This window comes from Ischnura elegans, chromosome 5, assembly GCF_921293095.1.
Source record: "Ischnura elegans chromosome 5, ioIscEleg1.1, whole genome shotgun sequence".
Classification (NCBI taxonomy): domain Eukaryota; kingdom Metazoa; phylum Arthropoda; class Insecta; order Odonata; family Coenagrionidae; genus Ischnura; species Ischnura elegans.
This window is the reverse complement of record NC_060250.1, coordinates 4,132,973-4,153,595: the sequence shown is the minus strand read 5'-3', so window position 1 is coordinate 4,153,595 and position 20,623 is coordinate 4,132,973. Positions and strand designations below refer to the sequence as shown.

At 41.6% G+C, this 20,623-nt stretch overlaps 1 protein-coding gene across 5 annotated transcripts in view; it reads right to left on the bottom strand.

The window, feature by feature from the left end:
• LOC124158432 (putative polypeptide N-acetylgalactosaminyltransferase 9) overlaps window positions 1-20,623 on the bottom strand; it is a 488,889-nt gene that overhangs the window by 69,907 nt on the left and 398,359 nt on the right. For all 5 annotated transcript variants that reach the window (XM_046533517.1, XM_046533515.1, XM_046533516.1 and 2 more), the window contains one exon: window positions 12,905-13,406. In XM_046533517.1, coding sequence (XP_046389473.1) covers window positions 12,905-13,323 — 419 coding nt within the window. In that variant the 5' untranslated portion in view covers window positions 13,324-13,406. The remainder of the gene's footprint in view (window positions 1-12,904; window positions 13,407-20,623) is intronic.

Sequence of the window (20,623 nt, the reverse complement as noted above, 5' to 3'; positions counted from 1 at the left end):
GGAAGTTACGTCTGTCCAAGAAAGTCATGATATTACTAACAACGATATGTTCAAGTATCTTGCCTATAATTGATGTTAGGGAAATTGGACGGTAGTTGCCTGGGTCATTTCTGTTTCCCTTTTTGAAAATGGGTGTAACACTTGCAATTTTCCAGTCGGGCGGTAACTTCCCTTCGGAGAGTGACTTCTTGAATATGATCTCTAAGTAAGGCGCGATCTGTGGAGCTAACTCTTTGAGGACACGCGCGGGTATTCCCTCCGGACCCGGAGATTTACTATTCTTAATCGATTGTAGTTGTTTAGTTATCCCATCACGTTTTATAGATATTTCTTCCATCAAATCCTCAGTATATGGGATGTCTAAATTGAATTGAGTATCGTCAGTAGTGTATACACTTTCGAAGTGGGCATTTAAAGTGTTAGCTTTGTCTATATTTTCGGTGACAAGTTTACCATCTTTATCAAATAACGAATCTACGGTTGAATGTTTTCCCTGAAGCTCTCTCGCGTACGACCAAAAGGATTTCGGATTTTCTTCGAGTAATTCACCAAGTACTTTTTTCTTAAATTTTCGCATTGCAGTTCGCATTGATTTCTTGGTTATTGAGCGTTGAGCAGCGTAACTTTCTTTAGCTTCAAGTTCCTTCGATTTATTACGAGACGTGATGGACTTTCTGTACAAGTTGTATAGTTTTCTCTGTTTCCTAAGTTCTCTTCTGACATCGTTGTTGTACCAGCGAGGTTCCTTATTATCACATTTCAGTTTTTGCGGAATATGTTCGTTGATTCCTTGGCGCAGAATTTCTAAGAAACGTGTCCATATTTCATCTGTGCTTTGGTCCTTTGATGTAACAACGAATTTTTTGTAGGAGTCATTAAGCATCTCGCCAAATTTAGTGAAGTTACATTTATCGAATAGGTAAATATTGCGTTTTGGTTTTACGGCTGACACCACATCAACTTTTAACGTTGCAAATATTACTCTGTGGTCGCTTATACCGTCAATAATATCGACTTGTTTTATCAACTTAGGATCGCTTACTGCTAAAAGGTCTAATAGCTTGTTACCTCTCGTAGGTTTGTCAACTACTTGGGCGAGAGAGTGATTTGCAAGTATGTTGAGTAATACCTCGCTGATTTCTTTATTCCTTGAATTCGGTTTTACAGTGTAAGTATCCCAGTTTATGGATGGAAGATTAAAATCTCCCCCGATTACTATTACACCTTTACTGTCTCTCTTAGTAAATGCGGATATTTGATTTTCTAGAAGGTACATAATATCGACTTCGGAGTTCGGCGGTCTATAAAAAGAGCAAACATGAATACTCCTTTTGTTTCGTTGTTTAATTGTACACCATACGCTTTCAATTTCGTTGTCAATTATTTCGTGAGCGGCGCTTTGTAAATGGGATTTAACGGCAATAAAAACTCCGCCACCTGTTCTATTGCGTCGATCGCATCTGTAAATTTTATATTCTGGAGGAAAAACTTCGCTGTCGCTTATATCTTCCGTAAGCCAGCTCTCTGTCCCCATGACCACGTCTGCGTCCTGAAAAATATGCTCGATTTCGGCGCGCTTGTTTTTTACGCTACGGCAATTAACTACAACAAGGTTAATGTCATATTTTGTAGTTAGAGTTTCGGTTGGTTCTTTTCTAGGCTTTTGTATACTCAGCGGGAGAATTTTATTGGCAGTACTAATAATATTTGATATTTTTTCTTTCCCTGGAGCACGCGTTTTGGGAATAATGACGCTATTGTCCGGCGTTAACGCTTCTAAGCTTACTTTCTTGTTTATTTCGCATTGCGGATTTCCTCGGAGGCTACGTTCAATTAAATCTTTGATAACCCCGCTAGATGACCTACCCTCTAGTCTAAAAAAAACCTACAGTGCTCAAAAATCCTACGAGCCACCCGTTCCGACGCCTCTTTGGAATAATGCACCCCAGACGAATTGAGGGGAGCCCGGCACGATCTAAGCACCGGCCGAAGATCCACGAACTCTGCCCCAATGCTCACACAGAGTTCCCACAGCCTCTTGTTGATCCAGGAAATCCTGTCCCAAACTCGAGGGCCGCAGTCCGTCCGTGGAACAATGCTACAGATGGACAGTCGCATATCAACACCAGTGCCCCTCCGAACGCGTTCCACTTCCGAGCTTAGATCCCTGAAGGAATTTAAGATCTCATCAGCTCTGCGTACGGAGGCATCATTAGTGCCGACATGGGCCACCACCCGCAGTCTAGAACAGCCCGTGTCCTTCACCGCTGCTTTTACCGCCGCCGTAGTGTGGGATACAAGACCTCCTGGGATACACCAGGAAGAGACCCGTTGTTAAGGTCGTCCTAGTAACCACGATGGTATAGGCGTTGAGAGATTGTTTTGATTTTAATATTTACGTAATGGGGAGAAATAAATTAATAATGACCGGTGAAGTTATTTAAAAAGGCCGATTTTTTGCAATTTAGACCTTTCTCTACGATTGTAGCCACTCACACTCTGATCGTAAGGGTTTTAAACCAATAAACTTAAGCAATTTATAACAGATTAAAAAAATAAAAGATCTGAGACCAATTAATACCAATACCCAGCCGCATATTTAACATATTTCTACTGGGCATTGTGAGGAGTACACAGATGTACCCATTCACAAAATTTCTTTGGTCCAAATTATATAGTAATCAAGTTATGCCAATTTTCGTATTTGCTATAATTATCGAAACGATCTTTCGATTATACTGACAACTATACTGTAAAATCTGCAACGATATTGATTTTATTTCCAGTCTATGGTCATCTATTACATAACTCCTGGTCAACTATGCCCTTGGATGTAAAATACTACATGTTATAGCAATTCGATATATTTTAACAAAAAGTAGATTCGACATATATCGAACTTGAGTCTATATACAAAACATATTTTCATTGGGCATTGTGAGGAATACCAAGATGTACACATTCGCCGAATTTCATTGGTCCAACGGATATATTATTCAAGTTATGCCGATTTGTGTATTTGCTATAATAATCGATTCGATTTTTCGATTATACTGACATCTGTACAGTAAAATCCGCAATGACATTGATTTTATTTCCAGTCTATGGTCATCTACTATATAATTCCAGGTCAACAATGCCCATGGATGTAAAATCCTATATGTTATAGCAATTCGATATATTTTAAGAAAAAGTAGATTCGATACATATCGAACGCGAGACTACATACGAAACATATTTCGATTGGGCATTGTGAGGAATACCAAGATTCCTATCTATGCTCTATGCATGTGCTCTATGCATAGGCAATTTACGTCAAATTGTCTCTTGGTACACATGGAATGCAAAAGTAAAGAGCAAAGGTTGATTTAGGGAAAGAATAGAGAACGCTAAGTCTATCATGTGGACTGATTTCTGAAAACCAGTACAGTACAACTATTTGCAACGTTGCATTTGTAAAATAAGTTGTCTATTAAAAGTATTACATCACCGCACAAGAATAATATTCTCATTCTTAAGGAATGATTCCCATTCATTGAAGTCCTGTAGCACCTTTCACCCATTTGGTGGGAATAGCCTCAACAGAATTGTCTTCAATGAAATGGACGATGCTGATCTGAAAAACCTGTAAATTATATAATATAAATTCACTTTGAGCAAAATTAAGAGTAAGGTTAATAGGAATCAGAACATAAAACTGGAAAACAATGATGCTAATTCCATTAATGTAATGCTCTCAAACTTCGTGCAATATTCAAAATGCCAATAAGTGCAATTAAACAACATAAACTTACTTTTTGATGAGACTCCATTTTGAGGAAGCCGAATAATACGGAATGGCAGTACCAAAAACACAGGACTCGAAGGTCACACGCTGAAGCATATTACGGTTGACGAAAATGTCTTCCTTTGGTAACAATCCCTAACTATCAAACAAGGTTTCCGTGGCAACCTATCCTGTTAGGTATGCAACGTATGCAATCGTGATATGCGTTGTGTATATTCATTTATACATGGTCTACATTGAACTAGTGATGGGCAAAGTCGATCATTTTAGTGATTCAATCATTTTGACTCGAGTCACATAAATGATTCAATCAATTGATTCAATCATTATGATCGAAAAGACTCAAATGAATCAAGATCGAAAAGACTCAAAGGAATCAAGATCGAAAAGACTCAAAGGAGTCATGATTGAAAAGACTCAAAAGGAATCATGATCGAAAAGACTCAAAAGGAATCAAAATCGAAAAGACTCAATCAATGGATGTAATAAATCACTTTGAATAATCGAATAAATACTGCCTCATCTGCGAAGAGCATTGGTAACGCTGATTGCTATCCATATTATCATTTCATATACTATTTTAATTGTGAATTCCTAGATGAGTAAATTAGATTGAAAAAATGAAGGAAGCAGTGTCATGAAAATATTTGGGAAGGCGAAACTGCCACAGTTTCTTTACACTAATAAAATAATTTCTAACTATAGTTGATCAAAATATAACACAAAATACACCACACAATGCATGAATCTGATCTGCAGGATAATTTTATGAACGGCACAATAAAATATAACCAGCTTTAACTTCTACTTCTTAACGTTCTCCTACAGGAGTCATCTTAATATTTTCCTTTTACGTGTATTGGTGTTATTAATACTGATAACTGCTGGAAAACATTTAAGAAAAAGATTACACAAGTATTCAGTTCTTCATAACATAGTATTTAATTTTATCACAACTATTTCTGCCCTGACGAAAAGAGATTAAGCATCAGTCCATGAACATACGTATGTTCATGCATCGGTCGTTCCAAATTTTGAATCAAACCGGAAACCGAGATGATTGATATGAAACCGGAAGTCGGAGTGATTGATGATTGATGATCGACTTGTTTAACGAAATGAATCATGAGTCATTTGATTCACCTAGTGATTCAATCTTTTTGATCGAATCGTTCATGATCGACCCATCACTACATTGAACTTCCATCGGTTAAGTTACCCGTGGACTCGAAATTGACAGATTTTTCAATCCTATCATTTTTCGTGTGCTCTTAGGGATAATAGCAATTCCAACAACCAAACAAGGTTTCCTTGATAAATGTATCCTGCAAGGTATGCAATTTATTCAATCGTAGTATACGTCTTGTACATATATTCATGTACTACATCGACCTTCCATCGATTAAGTTACCTTTAGATTTGAAATAGATAGATTTTACACGTCTGCCATTTTTCGTGTGTTCTCAGGGCAGTTGGCAAATAATAGGCGTCTTAAAAAGGTTTAAGGCAAATGTGCCTGCTAAAGCTTAAGGCAACTGAAAGGCACCCTAAAGGCGCCTTTTGAAGGCAGTGTCTTATGTGGGATGTTCCCGCTTAATGCCGATTGTTTCTTTCTCACGGTATCTTCGGTTTTCACTACGAAATACCAAGATTGTTACGATTTTTCCATTAACACTAATACACTGAAAGATACCCTGTGAATGATAAAATGAATGCGATTTATAGTATTAAACTCCACGAGAAGTTTTTTTTTTCATTTTTGCACGGTTTATCTTTAAAAAATACACGATGGACACCTTTTAAGCATAGGCAGGTAGGATGCGAATCCTTGGGTGAAAACAAAAGCTTTAGATCCCGATAATGACTTCATTTTGAATTGAGGGTATTATAAATTGTAAAAAGGCAAGCAGGAACTTCGAAGGGGGCGTCACATAAGAACATTGTCCCTTTAGGTAAGAGGCGTAACAGCTCTCCGCTTGGGACACGATCATCATCATCGTCGCTTCACAACTACACCACCTGTCCCACTGAATAACCAAATGGTCTCTCTAGTAGGTACCTATGCTAACACTACTGATAATCACCTATGGACACATAGCAATTAGAATTCAATCCTTGAAACACCAGAACATATCTTTCCGTATAAAATAATTTTAGCAAACTATTGTTTATTCAAATTAAACCATTGTTCGGCCTCATTATGGGAATTGTTTCCGTCTGAATGATTATTGAGATATTGGGATATATATGGTACATTAGATATACAATTTCATGCAAATTCGGCTTCTAAAAGTCACAATGTGAAGAGCAATATGCCTCACGCAGCCAGAAAATTTTGATGACATGCGGGTTGCCTAATCTAGAAATTAGTATCATTCACACCCATCGCAAAGCCATAGAAGTCCTTTAAACCCCGTATATGTAATGCTTAAATTTATAAATTAGTCCCTCAGGAAATGCGCTTGGTTGCAGTAATTTCTTCTCATCCTTCCAGTCACTGGATTATGCTCTCCCATATGATCCATCGCAGCCCCCTCTAACCTCACCTCTCTTGACAGTATAACCAGCTTCTTCACAAGAATCGTAAGACACAGAGTTCCCCACTTACGTGACATGTCCACCAGCTCACTCTTATATTCCCTATCAATGACTGATCTCTCCCAACAAAGGATTAAAAAAGACTTAAAACTTATTCACAATATTCTAAACTCACACATTGATCGTCCTGATTTGCTTTCATCCATTAATTTCAGAGTGCCTTGCCGACCCACTCGTACACATTCCTTACTCCATACGCCGATCCCAAGACTATCCCTCGCTAAGCGCTCACTCCAACACCACCTTTGCTCCTTGCTCAATTCATTACCAGACAATATTGATCCGTTTTTTCTGCCCTTAAACTCATTTATCAAACTCGCCATGTCCCATTCCTCGGCTAATAAATAAACCTCCCTCTCCACCTCCCTTTCCTCGTGCCTTCTATTTTGTTCTTTACTATCTTAAGCCACTGCTCTCTGTTCAAATTTTTTATGCTAAAATTTTATGTTTGTTACTGCGTCACTATAAATTGGCAGAAATGCTGTATGTGAGCAACTCCTTAAATAAAAACAAATAAATAAATAAATTGCTAACCATCTCGAAATTCTGCCTGCCTGCCTGAATTCTGAGTTAACTTCCGCATAATATTAAACTTTAGGACTCGGGTGTTTAACGATTTTGAACAAATATCGCATGTGAGACCCTGAGAGATCACTACTTTCGCGCACGGAGCAAATTTGCTCCCGAAAAAGTCATTTGTCGACCCTCCCTACTGCACAACGCCAAAAGGACGGTCCATGCATTCTGGATTCAGTTCTCTACAATCGCTCACATTACACTCGAAACACAATCAGACGGTCTTTAAATGAATACAAACAACGCCAATTCAACGATTTACACCTTTCATCATTCATTCACGCCTCACACGTCCCAAAAGCAGTCTTCCTCGCTCTGATTGCGCGAGCGACTTTCACACCTCTGCCACGAAGTACGGAGTCTGCATTGCATTCCTTATAGATCATATAGATCTCTATTGTCCACCAGTAGACACGCAGGTACGTACGCTGCTCCTTTCCGGCCGTTTTTGCGAGGATCAGCCACGAATTAAGGCGTCCCCTTACGGAATTCACACGTGCGCGCGCATTTAGTCATTTACTGCTTACCCTATCATTATATAGGCCGAAATTATCACAGCGAAGGCTTTTAAAATATTGCTAGATATATCGACGCCATTCAGATTCTCACAGCCACAATGTTTTGCTTTAAATGATGATATCCGCCGTTCGTTTCAAAATTGGGCTCATCGGAATTTGAAATCTTGTATTAAGTGAAAACAATGCACAAAGACATCAGCAAAAAACTTAATTTATTTTGAGTTGGACAGTTTCGTCAATTATTTCGCAACTTCTATTTATGTTTTTTTAGGTATTTTTTATTTCGCCATGGAGGGAGTTAACTTTGGTTGCGTGAAATACTTCATTGCCGTCTCGTGAAATACAGCCTTTCTCATCAATACAAATTTTAGCGTTGTTAACAGGAAAGCAATGTATCAAAATACGATCATCGACACTTTATTGTTATCAAACAATCACCTGCCTACACAACCTGCCGCAGTCTTCCACAGGTGAATCGCTGCTTCGACAGGTCACAGTTCTGCAGCCATATAATATCCGTGTTTATAACTTTAAAAAATCCAGTAGGTATTGATAATTCCACATCTTCCCAGATAGCACAAACGATTTTATGCAAATTGTAAATCTCTTGTACAGAAACAAATTGTAATGATGTTTGTATCACTCTAGTATTTCAAAACTTCCAAACAAATCAATTCTAATACAGAACAAAAATGGAGCGAAATCAAATTTAAAAAATTGTATTTCCTTCGTAAAACAAGAGAAATACGATTGTACTTAGGTTTTTAATGCAGCACTGCGTCACTGCTGCCACAAGTTCATATGCACGCGTGAGTAAAAGTGAGCGCTTAGGTACTTTATAGTCCGAAGGTTTTTCGTTCCTTTGAGATCTGATTCGAGACGAATAGGAAATGGGATTGGTTGCCTAGATACAGATATATGTTACATATATACCAAGCCAAGATACGAATAAAGAGGCAACTGCCCCAGAGGCGATTTAGCTCACGGCACTAAATGGAAAAGTTAATTACAACGATGTTAATTCCACGCCCATTGATAATAGTTGTCCATTAATGGGAGACTCTTAACTACGGCTCTGGAAGCAACTCCGGTGAGTCTTGCATTCGCAACTGTAACACAAATGTATTGCAAAAGGAATACAATATGTAGGTAATGCATTCGTAATTCATCTTTGTATTTAACAATCGTATTACAGTTCTTTTAGAGAAAATTTGGCACTGTATTGCAATCGTAATAAAATATAAGCTATTTTGAAAAACCTTTGTAATACGGTTGTGTTACATATGTACTACAACAATTGTTCTGACTGTGTTATGAGGTAAACAATTATTTTAAGGCACTATTAGTACGCACGCTCATTTCAATCGAACATCAAAAACATAAAAAAACTGCATAAATAAACCTACGTAGTAAAACCGGGGATATCATATGTTTTAAGTCTAATTTTCCTAAACTTCCACATTAAAACTAACGATTCCTTTTCAACAAGCATGCACTGAAAAAACTAAGGTTGGCCAATAAGCTGCATCAACGCAAAGGAAAAATCAAACCAATCAGTGAGTTTAGAAGTTGGTCGCGTGCAGAGGGGCAGCGGGGGGGTAGAGGGGGGGTTTGGGGATTAAACCCTCTCCCAGAGCTTATACAATAAAAAAAAAAGTTTTAATGCATCTAATTTTGTAAGTAACATTAGGGGCAGTTGGGCCGTAGTTGGGCCGTGGTACGGCGTGCTCCCTAAAATCCAAACTCGTTATAAGCGTACCGTTTAAACTACCTTTTTAAATCTGTAAAAAAATAGCCCTACTGTAAATTGTCCGATGTATTTCAGAAAAAAAAATCAGAAATGGTTATTTACTTGTTCAGAATTATCTCGTGGCACAACTTGGAACTAATAAGCATTAGAGTTTGAGATTTCAATCGCGGCCGGATGCATAATATATTAATAATCGGCAATTGGCAACTTTGGGTGAGTACACCATTAATTTTATTCCCAACTACAGCGCTGATTAGGTGGATGGATGACTCACAAACAAAGCATCAAACTTTTCACGCAGACGTATAACTCATCATTTTGAACCATCTATCTATAAAAAACATTTTTTTGAGGGGGGGGGGGGCGAACCTCCTGCTTACCTTGACAGTTATTCCATACCCCCAGTATCAGTTGCCCCTAAACCCCCCTCCCTAGCCTTAATTCCTAGCAGCGCCCCTGGTCACGTGATGGTTAGATCGACAGCAGCGACGCTTTCCGTCGGTCGAGGTAGTAAGCCCCCCTCATAAAAAGGAGTTGCTAATGACAAGAACTACTAAGCCACAGGCCGAAAAATAGAATAGCCCACGCATAAAATTAGAATTTTTTATATGTGAAGTTGAAAATTCACATTTGAGGAGAAAAATACGGATGTGGAATTATTATAACTTTTGATACAGACGTACCTATTTTTTATGGTTAGCTGAAATATCGAATCAATCTTAATAAGTAGCGACAGCACGGCTGTTAAAATATTCGAGGTTAGAAGTTGAAAACATGAATAAGTAATAAATAACAGATGAAGTTTTATAAGCTATAATTTCAATTTTTTATTGTGTAACTGTTCATTTTAAGTAAGTTATTCTGAAACGTTGTACCCACAAAATTTAAATATTTTAGCACAAACAGTTGAAAGGTGAAAACGCACAAAAATGCAATATTCACTGACGGTTGTAAAGCCGGTCACAGAGGTCAGAACCCTCCCTACATAAATAGTAGAACCTTCTCTGAAGTAGAATTAAGTACATAAATTCTACTTCAGCAGCTTTTGAGCTCGAATTTTTCATCTGCTAGCATCAAAAAATATTTTAATACCGAGCCCACTCCAAATAAAAATACTTTCCTGCTCGAAGACAATTCCAGAATTCAGTGTAAAAACAATTAAATTGGGTATTTTCACTTTTAATTAGCCGTTCAAGTAATAAAAAAATGAAATTTTCATCTTAATCCCCACGAAGTCATGGGGCTCTAATTTATCCTCTGGCCACTATCTTAGAATCGTAAGATACGGAACTTAAGAAATGGCTGAATTTCTCATATATATTTAGAATAAGTGAAATTAATTTGCGTTTATTTTTTCTTTTGCACGTGTCAAAATCTCAAAGAACCCAAGCACACCACTTTATCGGAACAAATCCTTAACTGATACCAATAGCATACGACATATATGATATCACAGTTAAATATACGTTGCTGTATTAGAAATATTTCACGTCACCCTTAAAATTACGTTCTTTGGCGCAACAACTCCTCGCGTCAGCGGCGGTTTAACTCGCTAACACTTTACCCCGGGACCGGTAAACGGGAAATCCGGGTTCGAATCCCAGCTGAGGCAAATATTTTTCCATGGCGAACTTGGTGTTTCTAAATTTGCGCGGAACTACGAGCGGAGTCACTTGTTTCGCGAACAGCGCTTTGAATTTATCAGATACCCAAGAACTTCGCTCCACCAATTAATTTCTTAGCTTCACTATCACAATTATGCTCATAAAATTGAGCTCACCAACAAAATAATCCTTAACTTGAACATTACTTTGATTCAAGGGGTATGACTGCCGTTTTCAAGAGCGCGACAGCCGACCACAGCATTTTTCCGTTCCTCGCCGTCAGAGGCGCCCCTCGGTTCATGACCCTTATTTGTATGAGAGTGGGTGATGGAGGTCGGGTGGAAGCCCAGCAGCGCGTCCATTAGCTCATTAAAAGCGACTTCCCGCATTGGCTGCATTGGTGGGTGCTTCGCTTTGGGCACTCTTTCGATTCCTGCGAAGCGTAGGTACTACGAGTAAATATGGAGAATACGCCTGCGACCCACAATTAGCTCGGCTCCGAGACGTTTCGCATAATTGCTTCTCCAGCGCTATTTGATTATATGTGCTTGTTTCGCTTAATGGGTCATCGCAGGGAACTTCACTCTCGCCACAAACAAAACAACGCCGCCCGAACATCTTCACGTAATTCCCCAAATTCACAGAGCGCATCCGCTGCTATCGGAGGACCTTTCTTTCGTTCAGTCCCTCCTCCACCGCACACCTCACCCGTGACTTACTTTCCAAATTGCCCTCCCTCCCAACCAACACGCCCACCAATTTACGTCACATCATCCTGAGGCTGCCTTACAACACAAACGCTGACTATCACCGACTCGATTAGCCTTCCGCTTCATTCACAACGCCTTCTATTTTATTAACAAGTCCCATCTCCGAGCTCCCGGCTTTGAAATGAGAAGTTGATAGCAAATTTCTTCAATTTTGACGAAACCTCCCTCTCAAATTACCATCGCTTTAAAACACTTCTGCGGCCAGTCTCTGAGCTCGTGTCATGAAATGCTTTGTGTTTGCCTCCTCCACGCATCCAAATCGCATTCTTAGACGTCATTTCCGACAGTGGATACGAAACCCTAGGGCTGGTTCGCCGGTTACTTTCTGGGGGCAGGGTCTGGAAGCGTTAGCTTATCACCTCTGCTCCTCAAAAGGGGGAGGACTGGAAGGATAAAGGAAGGAGGCGCCGCCGCGATAGGAGCCCGACGACGCCTCCTGGGACGGGATAGGGAAGGAAGGGATGGGACGAGGAATCCCGCACCGTCATAAAAGGCGGGCGGGTCCTACCATCAGCGAAACCAGGCAACAGCCATTGCTATTCTTACGATTTTGGAGGATTATCCTATGAGGAAGATTCTGACAGCAACATTCGTTCGCATGTAAGCCGCACCTCCGCTGCCACTCACCATCACCTATTTCCTTTCCACCCGCGGCCAAATAAACCCACACCAATATACATAATGTCCTCTCCAATCTCCGACGCGGACACGCCAGTTGAATCCCTTTCGCTGCTATCCTCCCATGGACATTCGAGCATCACTGAGCCCTCCGGTCGTCCAACTCCCAGTTGTGCATGCATTTTGTAGACAACACTGGATTCTCAAACGTCGTTCCCTACCTCAGGAAGCAAAAGGCGAGCGACATGGACAGCCGAAGGTCACTGTTGAAAGTTGGCGAGAGCTATCACATGGGCCGGGCGCGCGGATGCCCATTGGTGGGGGCCCTGTGGCCCACGTGCCGCACAATTAGTGTTCTATTAGATCATCGACCCTCGCGAACGGCCGCCACAGCTTCATCCGCATGCTGACACCATCCACAACATTAATTACGTGGGGGTAGATCTGGTCACCCCCTGCCAAACACCCTAGAGGTGGCTCGCAGGGTTTTATGTAGATGTAGATCTAGCATAGAAATGTAATTAACAGTTGGCCGTAATTTCAATGCCATCGGAGACTCTTTTCCTTTACCCGTTAATCTACCTAGAGGCCGCAGGGCTCATTTCCACTGATGTATTTAAGGAATGCAATGTCGCGCCAATATGACGCACGGCAGTTGTTATCCGAGCATGGATGCTACTCACCACTCGTCGCGCGGGTCGGGCAGCGACCGGTGCACCGATATGAGGTCGCTGGCGTATTGGTTAAAGGCGTTGCGCTCCCAGCCCTGGTCCACCAGAGCCTTCATCTCGGCGGTCATGTTGGGCAGCACCACGGGCCGGCCCATGTCCCCGGGGAGAGGCTGCGCCGTTGCCTCCACCTCCTCCTCCTTCGGCGCGGGCGGGGGCTGCGCCGAAGAGGCCCGGCGCGGCGCCGACGCCTGCGCCGAGCCTTCCTGCGCCACCGGCTGGGGCTCGGCGGCGACGGCGGCCGCGACGGCGGCTTCGACGGCCGCCTGCTCCTTCTGCTCGGCGTACAGCATGAGGGCCACGGTGAACCAGACGAGCGGGATGAGCAAGAGCACTTTGAGGATGAGCGATCGGCGGCGGACCAGGATGCCCATGACTGCGCCTCCGAACAGCGGCCGAAACGTCTTCTGCGCTGAGGGAAAGCCGCTTGCGTCAGCTTACCATGGCGCCCGCCGGCCTGCAGTGGGAAAAAATGGCACTGTGAAATAAGAGGTGCTACAAGCATCCGCTGTTCTCATCATTGCAAGGCTAACGTTGCTCTAGGATAGCATTGGTAATACACAAATAACACGCAGAAGGTAAACTAGTACCGTGGGGTTAAATTCAAAGATCATATATACACATTAAGTACATGGATAACTCATATGACACAATAAAAACATGCATAATACATTTTTCTTCATTCTCGCCATAAATTATCACTTGACTAGCGAACTTTTTTAACACGACTAACGCATTGCATTTCACGTCCTACAAAACTAACTCATTAGCGCTTCCTCGCGGCAAAAAGATGAACGTCAATCCCGGGAATCATGAGCGCTAAACCATCCCGGGATTTCATTGCGCCCTGGAATTGCAATGCCTACTTATTGTTAGCCAAGGTGGAAGGGTAACTGGAAAACATGGATTACGAAACGAAACGAAAGAGAAGAACGACTAGTGGAATTCTTCACAGAACACGTGATAGTGGCTTCCAACATATTATTTTAAAAAATCCATGCGAAGAAGATACACGTGGAACATATCAGTAGACGTACGAAGATTCCACATCGACCAAATTCAGGTGAAACACAGATTCAAAAAACCCAAGTAAAGGACTGCAAAAGCTATCCCGAGGCAGACATCGAGAGTGAACAAAACCTAGTCATAATGAAATGCCGCCAAAAATTAAAATAAACTGAAGAAAGCAGTGGAAAAGATTTGGCAACTTGAAAAATTGAAGGAGGCTCAACATCTCAACCGCCTCTTGAAATTCCATTTGAAATAAGTCCAGTTGTGAACATAAGATCAGTGGAAGAGAGTTAGAAAATCATTAGAAGTGGGCTGCAAGCAGCTGCCGAAGAAATTCTTGGCAAAAGAAAAAAAAATTATTTGTCGCTTAATCCTACAAACGATCGGTGGAGTGATTCCGAATGGAAAATGATAAAAGGAATGACGGCGTCATCAATCACTAATATTAACAACGGGATAAGGCATAATAAAAAAAAACATTTTGACTCTGCCAAGGAGAAAATTTCATATAAGTAGAATATTGCTTTTAACGCAAAACAATTTATACGATATAACTTTGCTAAGGTAACTCGCGTTGCATCAATAAAGGGTCTTAGGATGTAAATCGATTGGACGATGAAATGGTTGTAATAAAGGCATTAAATCGCAGAAAGATTCAAAATCATTATGCCGAAAAAGAAGTATGAACTTCAAAACCAAAAAACGTGGATCAATAAATCGAGTACTTTTTACATTTTGATCAATCATGATTTAAGTGCGGATATAAAAATCCTTCAAGTTCGTGTGCAAATGGGACTTCAGTACTATTACATGCATGTAAGTCTTCACCAATCTCAACAAATAAAAAAAAATATAGCCGCCATTTTCGGCGTGCCGGGACTTAGTCTGGCAAAAATACTTTTCTAGGACTTCTTATTTAATCATCTAGCCGAAGTAAGAAACATTAGAAGTGGTGATCACTTTATTTTAAAACTCGGTGATCCAATCGTTCCGTGTGACCAAGCCAAATGAGGCAGGACGAGTGAGGAATCCCGCAGAGATGCCCTCCCTAATCACTCCTTTCTGCAGGAAAGCACAAGGACAGCTATGGCCGATAGGCGATGGCTGCAGCGGAGAAATGAAGGCGGGAGGCATGCGAAATGTGCTGCCATGAGAGAATGATGTGAACGGTGATTCCCGTCGGTGCGAATAGCGCAAGCAGCGTCGAGGAGAAGTCTTTGGAAAGCGTTGGGCATACGGCGCAAATGAATCGGTCACATCGCGACGGCGAGATAAACAAAACCAAGGGAGGAGAGGCGGAAGGGGGGGGGGGGGGAAGGGTTTCGGGCAGCCACCCCGAAAGGCCTGGCGTAAAGTAAAGGGGTCTAGCTGACGGGAGACCAATAAACCAGTCGAACCGATCATAGGGTTGCTGAGGGATGATCACGGACTTAGAATAATCAGGACTGGGCACTTAATGCTTCATCTATCGTCACTATTGTCGCCGACGAGAAATATTCTCATAGATGGCAGCACTGTAGCTCGCCCGAAACATCTAGATAGTTTTATGGTGATTGTACGGGAGTGATCTTTTTTCAGCAAACTTTCGAATATAGAAGCTACTTAAGAACGATCAATTTTTTTGAGATACCAAGTGCGATGTATAAGGAAATTTTTCTCGATGAAGTTTTTTGACTTTCGAGGGAAAGGACGAATTCCTTGCAGTAGAATTGACTTCGTTGACATTTCCATACATATCCCTTTAGATTTTCAGCCTCAAACTTTTCGACCACAACACTGTGGAAATGTTTAAATTGGAAGCCGCTATTCCTGTTGAAATAGTGTATTAGATAGGGTCTTATCATTTTATCCCGTTCCTTCCGCCTCAATTAGTAAAACAACTATGACGTGCAATTATTTCCAGTCTAGCATTCACTTTCATAGCATCACATATGCTATGAAACGGAGTTACCTGTTCACCACTTAGAAGCTGAATTTCACTGATAAACTGTTGAGATAAGTATTAACTGTTTATCCATGCAGTTTGTTCTTAATTTTAAATTGTTGACCTAATGAAATCCTAGCAGATGATATTTAATGATACCTACACTAAATGCGAAGTTCGGGGGCCTACACTTAGGTTTTTCCACATTTCTATCGCAGGAAAGAAATAAAGTATGTTAAAAATTCTATTCAGGGCTTGATTTGATATTTAAAGGTTTTAAATTTGTTGTTTAGAACCTCTTTTATAACATAACGTTGATAAAATACTATCACCTCTACCTAGTCTGGAACTGTTTCATAGCATGATATATCTCTTTGAATCGGAATTACGAGCTTATAACTCAGGAAGTTGAATTCCAATGATAAGCTGTTGCGATAAGTATTAGCTGTAATACCATTCTGTAGAGTTTGTGCTTGATTGACGCCGTTGATTGATCTGTTTGAAGCCTAGCGGACGGAATGCAATGAGGTAGAGAATGTCATATTCGGGGGCTTATTTCATGGTTCTCCATGCATTTATTTCATACAACAAAGATTTTTAATTGTGAATATAAGTTTCAGTGCTTAAATTAGTGTTTATATGATATAAATTCATACTGAGAGCCTTTTCCGCTAAATCCCAACAAGGTAAATGAATAGGAGCACACGGGCGAGCTTTGGTGCTGCCATCTATGTTTGAAACCATCGCCGGGCGACATTAAGGACGACATCGCTTGGCATTACCAGGGTTAGGGAGTTGCACTGGGCTGAATAATCGGGATGATCGATTGATGACCCCCACAACACACATTCCACGCAACAAAGGGGAAGTGAGCAACAAATCCGTGTCCTAGCGACACGGTAGGCCCGCCCACCGCCGGCTCCAAGTGTGTCATCACGAGAGAGGCGAGATGGCATTTAGCGTAAGGCGGCGGATGCGAGAAATTGGAGAAAGCGAATTCCAGCGAGATGACGACAGAGACGCTTCCTCATCCCATCATATTAATTCTCATGCGCCCGAATGTTAGGATTTTATTCACTTGCCTCCCAAGAGTGTCACCTCCATGAATGACAGTGAAGTCCTCGTTAGACCACCTGAGAGGTTTGGACGTGTTCCTGGATTTAGAATTCAACTCTTCACTTGTTTTAGATCACAAGGGCGTGGGAGTTAACCCGCCAGCGATGTAGAAGTTACATAATTTGCGAATTTCTAACGTCGAACTTGATTTAACTTTGCACATAATACGGCATTGATTGCGTTTCCTTTGACGATCGGATCCCATGGCAGGCACAATGACCACGAGGGACACTCGACCGGCAGCACGCGTCCAATACGCTCTCTTCCTCTTCCTTCATTTCGGGGTCGTTGGAGTTGGACGCTGGGCGCGCTTGGGCCTAACCCACGCATGCTGCACCACTTTCAGATTTCGATTTGGGTGCTCAGTGACGTCACTTCCTCCATCGTCTCGTGGTTTCGAAGGATGCGATCGCTTCGGCCAGATTAACAGAGCCGCCGCACGGGAGATAAGCGAAGAGATAAAGACAGCCTTACCTCCACGCGATCGGTCTTAGCGACGGGTTGAGACTAGTAAAAGCCGTGGTCCTGGACGTCTGCATTCGCGCTACCGTGCGGTACACGTCCGAATTAATAAAGCAACTGAAGGAATAGAGGGAATGGCATATTCAAAGTCTATGAGAATTTCTATTGCCTCATGCACATGACGATTGTTCCAGCGATTGTCGGAATTATCGTGCGATTGTTAAACGACGATTGTTAAAACCTGTGCTGCCCTCTAGTGCGGACATCTTAACTAAACGGGAAATTGACGGTTAGCAAAGCTGTTGAGGTATGCAGGGACAAGGCATTAATTGTGCTCAACGTTTATTTACAGAATAATTTTTCTTCCGCCCATATTCTTCCTTTCTATGACAAATCCATGAAAAAAAATAGAGCTTCACGAACTTTTCGTCTTTCTCTTGTCGCTTCCGTTTCCGGTCTCCCAGCGCCTAACCATCGTAAAGTGGCAACGTTCGGAACTACGTCAACTATTGTCAGGACATGCATTCACACGGCTAGTTCGGCCAACTATCGTTGGCACGATCGCTTGGACAATCGTAATGTGAACGAGGCATATGGGAATGCCCATGGAAAAAACAAGAGAGGTGATTATTGCGCCTTCCACGAGAGAGAAAAGATGTCAAACAGAGCAAATATGGGATAGGTGACGTCATCGTTTCGAGGACTAACCCGGTCTAGAGGCTTAAAAAGCGGCCGATTTCAGGAAACAAGTTTCATATTGGTGAAAAGCTGATTCAGTTGGGAGAATGACAGAGCTTGGAGAATGGAAAGGAGGGAGGATCAGAGTTTCAAATACGGTTTTTAAAGCCCCACTCACATTTAGGAGATATTGAGATAGGTGGTATTTATTTTAAGTGCATACAAGTCCCAATGTCATCCTGTCCTATCCAGAATTCCTCAAGTGCATTCTGCGAAAATAAAATCTGCAACGTAAATGGGCTTACAAAGAAATATCCCTCCTTTCAAGTTAATGCATACATTTTATTGTAATTTTTACCAAAACTCTGTCGCACTTTTTATCGCAGCTCTAGTAAAAATGACGGCATAAATTACTACTTATAAATTTACTTCTAGTCCACGGTTAGGCCCGAAAATTTTACTCGCCATCTTCAAATTCGATGAAAGCTGCCTTACGCGCAGGACTGCCCAGAAATTCTTTGGGGTGGTAAGCTTCTCTCTCTCTTCAATCGACTTTTCTTCCCCTTTGGCAACACCCCCGAGAAATATTTCAGTGAGGGGCGGGCACACTACCTCCCTAAAGCGGAGGAACATTGAAAACGAACCCACCACCATTACAGACGAAAATTTTCACATTTTCGTAATTACGAGGCATCTCCACGTCTTAAAAAACCCGCTGTACCTGATCTTTTCACCCGAGTCTTTCAGTTGACTGCATCAAAACTTATTACCACCGATTTACATCACCTCACCTTCCGTTAGGAAAAAATTGGGTTTCATTTCAAGGTTATCTTCTAAGTTCTTTTTATGAGACTCCTTGTTTAGAAAGAAAAACACCACGAAGCAAGGAGGAGGTTAGTTCGACTCAATAAATGAGCATCGACAGTTCTCACAACCAATGGCAAACAGTTAATTCAAGAGGAAGGACAGGAACGCAGATCGGAAGGGTTTGGGCGTGATGAGCATAGGTGGAGAAGGGGTCCGATGACGAAGGATACACAGAGAGAACGAAGGGTGCGCTGGGAGAAGTGACTGCGCGTCACGGGGACAGGACGGAAGGGAAGGGAATAGGGATAGCGGCCCGAGTTAATGGAATTAAAACGGAAATGGCGATTAATCAGATATCAAAATTTAAAAAAATAACTCCACAAAATATTATGCTTTACTGTCATGCAAGCAATCCAGATTTATTCTTCTCAACGCACAACAGGGTTTTGCGTGAAATTTGTAAATAGATAGGGTGAAAATTCTACGAGAATATAGTGAACTAATTGCATAACAACTCACTACCAGGAAACTACAGACGATTACAGAGACTCGTTGAAAAACTAAATCAGGCGCTTGACGGAGTTTATTGTTGATGGATTAAGAAAGGCTGACAAAAATAAAAATAGGCTGCAAAGTATTCGTTTTCAAACGTTACTCGTTCATATTTGGAGACATTATCGCCGCTCCGCTCATCTACCCTTGATCCGGAAGTGACGCTTAGCGGCCAACTCTGGAACTAAATTTCCCGCCGCTTTTTGGCAGTCCAGTTACAGTCCAAATGTAATTCTTGGCGTAATTCTAGACGACGACATCCTCCACCCGCTAATCAAATGGACTTCTCGATTTCATAATTCTCTCTGTTCACTGCAATGCAAGTGTTGGTCGAAGAGTGTTGGTGATGTAACAGTTATGTGCTACAGCTCGCAATAACTGAATTGACAGAACCTGATACTTGTATACGCGATTGTATTTGAAGGCAGGCTGGCTTGTGAGTGATACCTCTATGGTTTACTTTTAAAGAAACTTTTTAATTCGGCCGGCCCACTTATCTTAAGGGCAGTACATAGCCTTTGCTTCATTGGCATTCAGGAGGTGCGAATTCGTTTTTTTTCTTGCGAACAAGTACAAGAGCCAAATATTTCTTTCCACATACTTTCTGGATACATATAGATAAACTGTACAATTCCTTTTCATGGAATTTCAGTGGTGGGTCTTACGCCACAAAATAATCCCCTCAGCAATACCTTCGTATGCGTCCTACCAAAAAATACAAACAACCGAGGGAGCTGCTTTCGTAGTGCCATGCCAACTATTAAGTCATCTCAACGCACGCTAACAATAGGGAAACGAACGATATCATATCGACCGCATATCGTGGGGAAATTCATTAAATCCATCTGATAAAGACAGAGAGAGCGCGCTCCGAAAGAGGTATGACGTATCCCTTTGACTTTGACGACGACCAACCACCGGAACAACTTTTTCACGACAATAATACCTCCAATTGAGATCATTCCGACTTGGAATGGGAGAGAGACAGAGAGAGAGGGAGAGAATGGGATTGCTTTTTACTGAGCATCGCCAGGGGGCGAACGATGACATTCGAACCGACCGACCACAGCACCCGCCCCAAGTCACGTGACCTCGCGCTTCCCGCAACGCTAATCAGAGCTCCG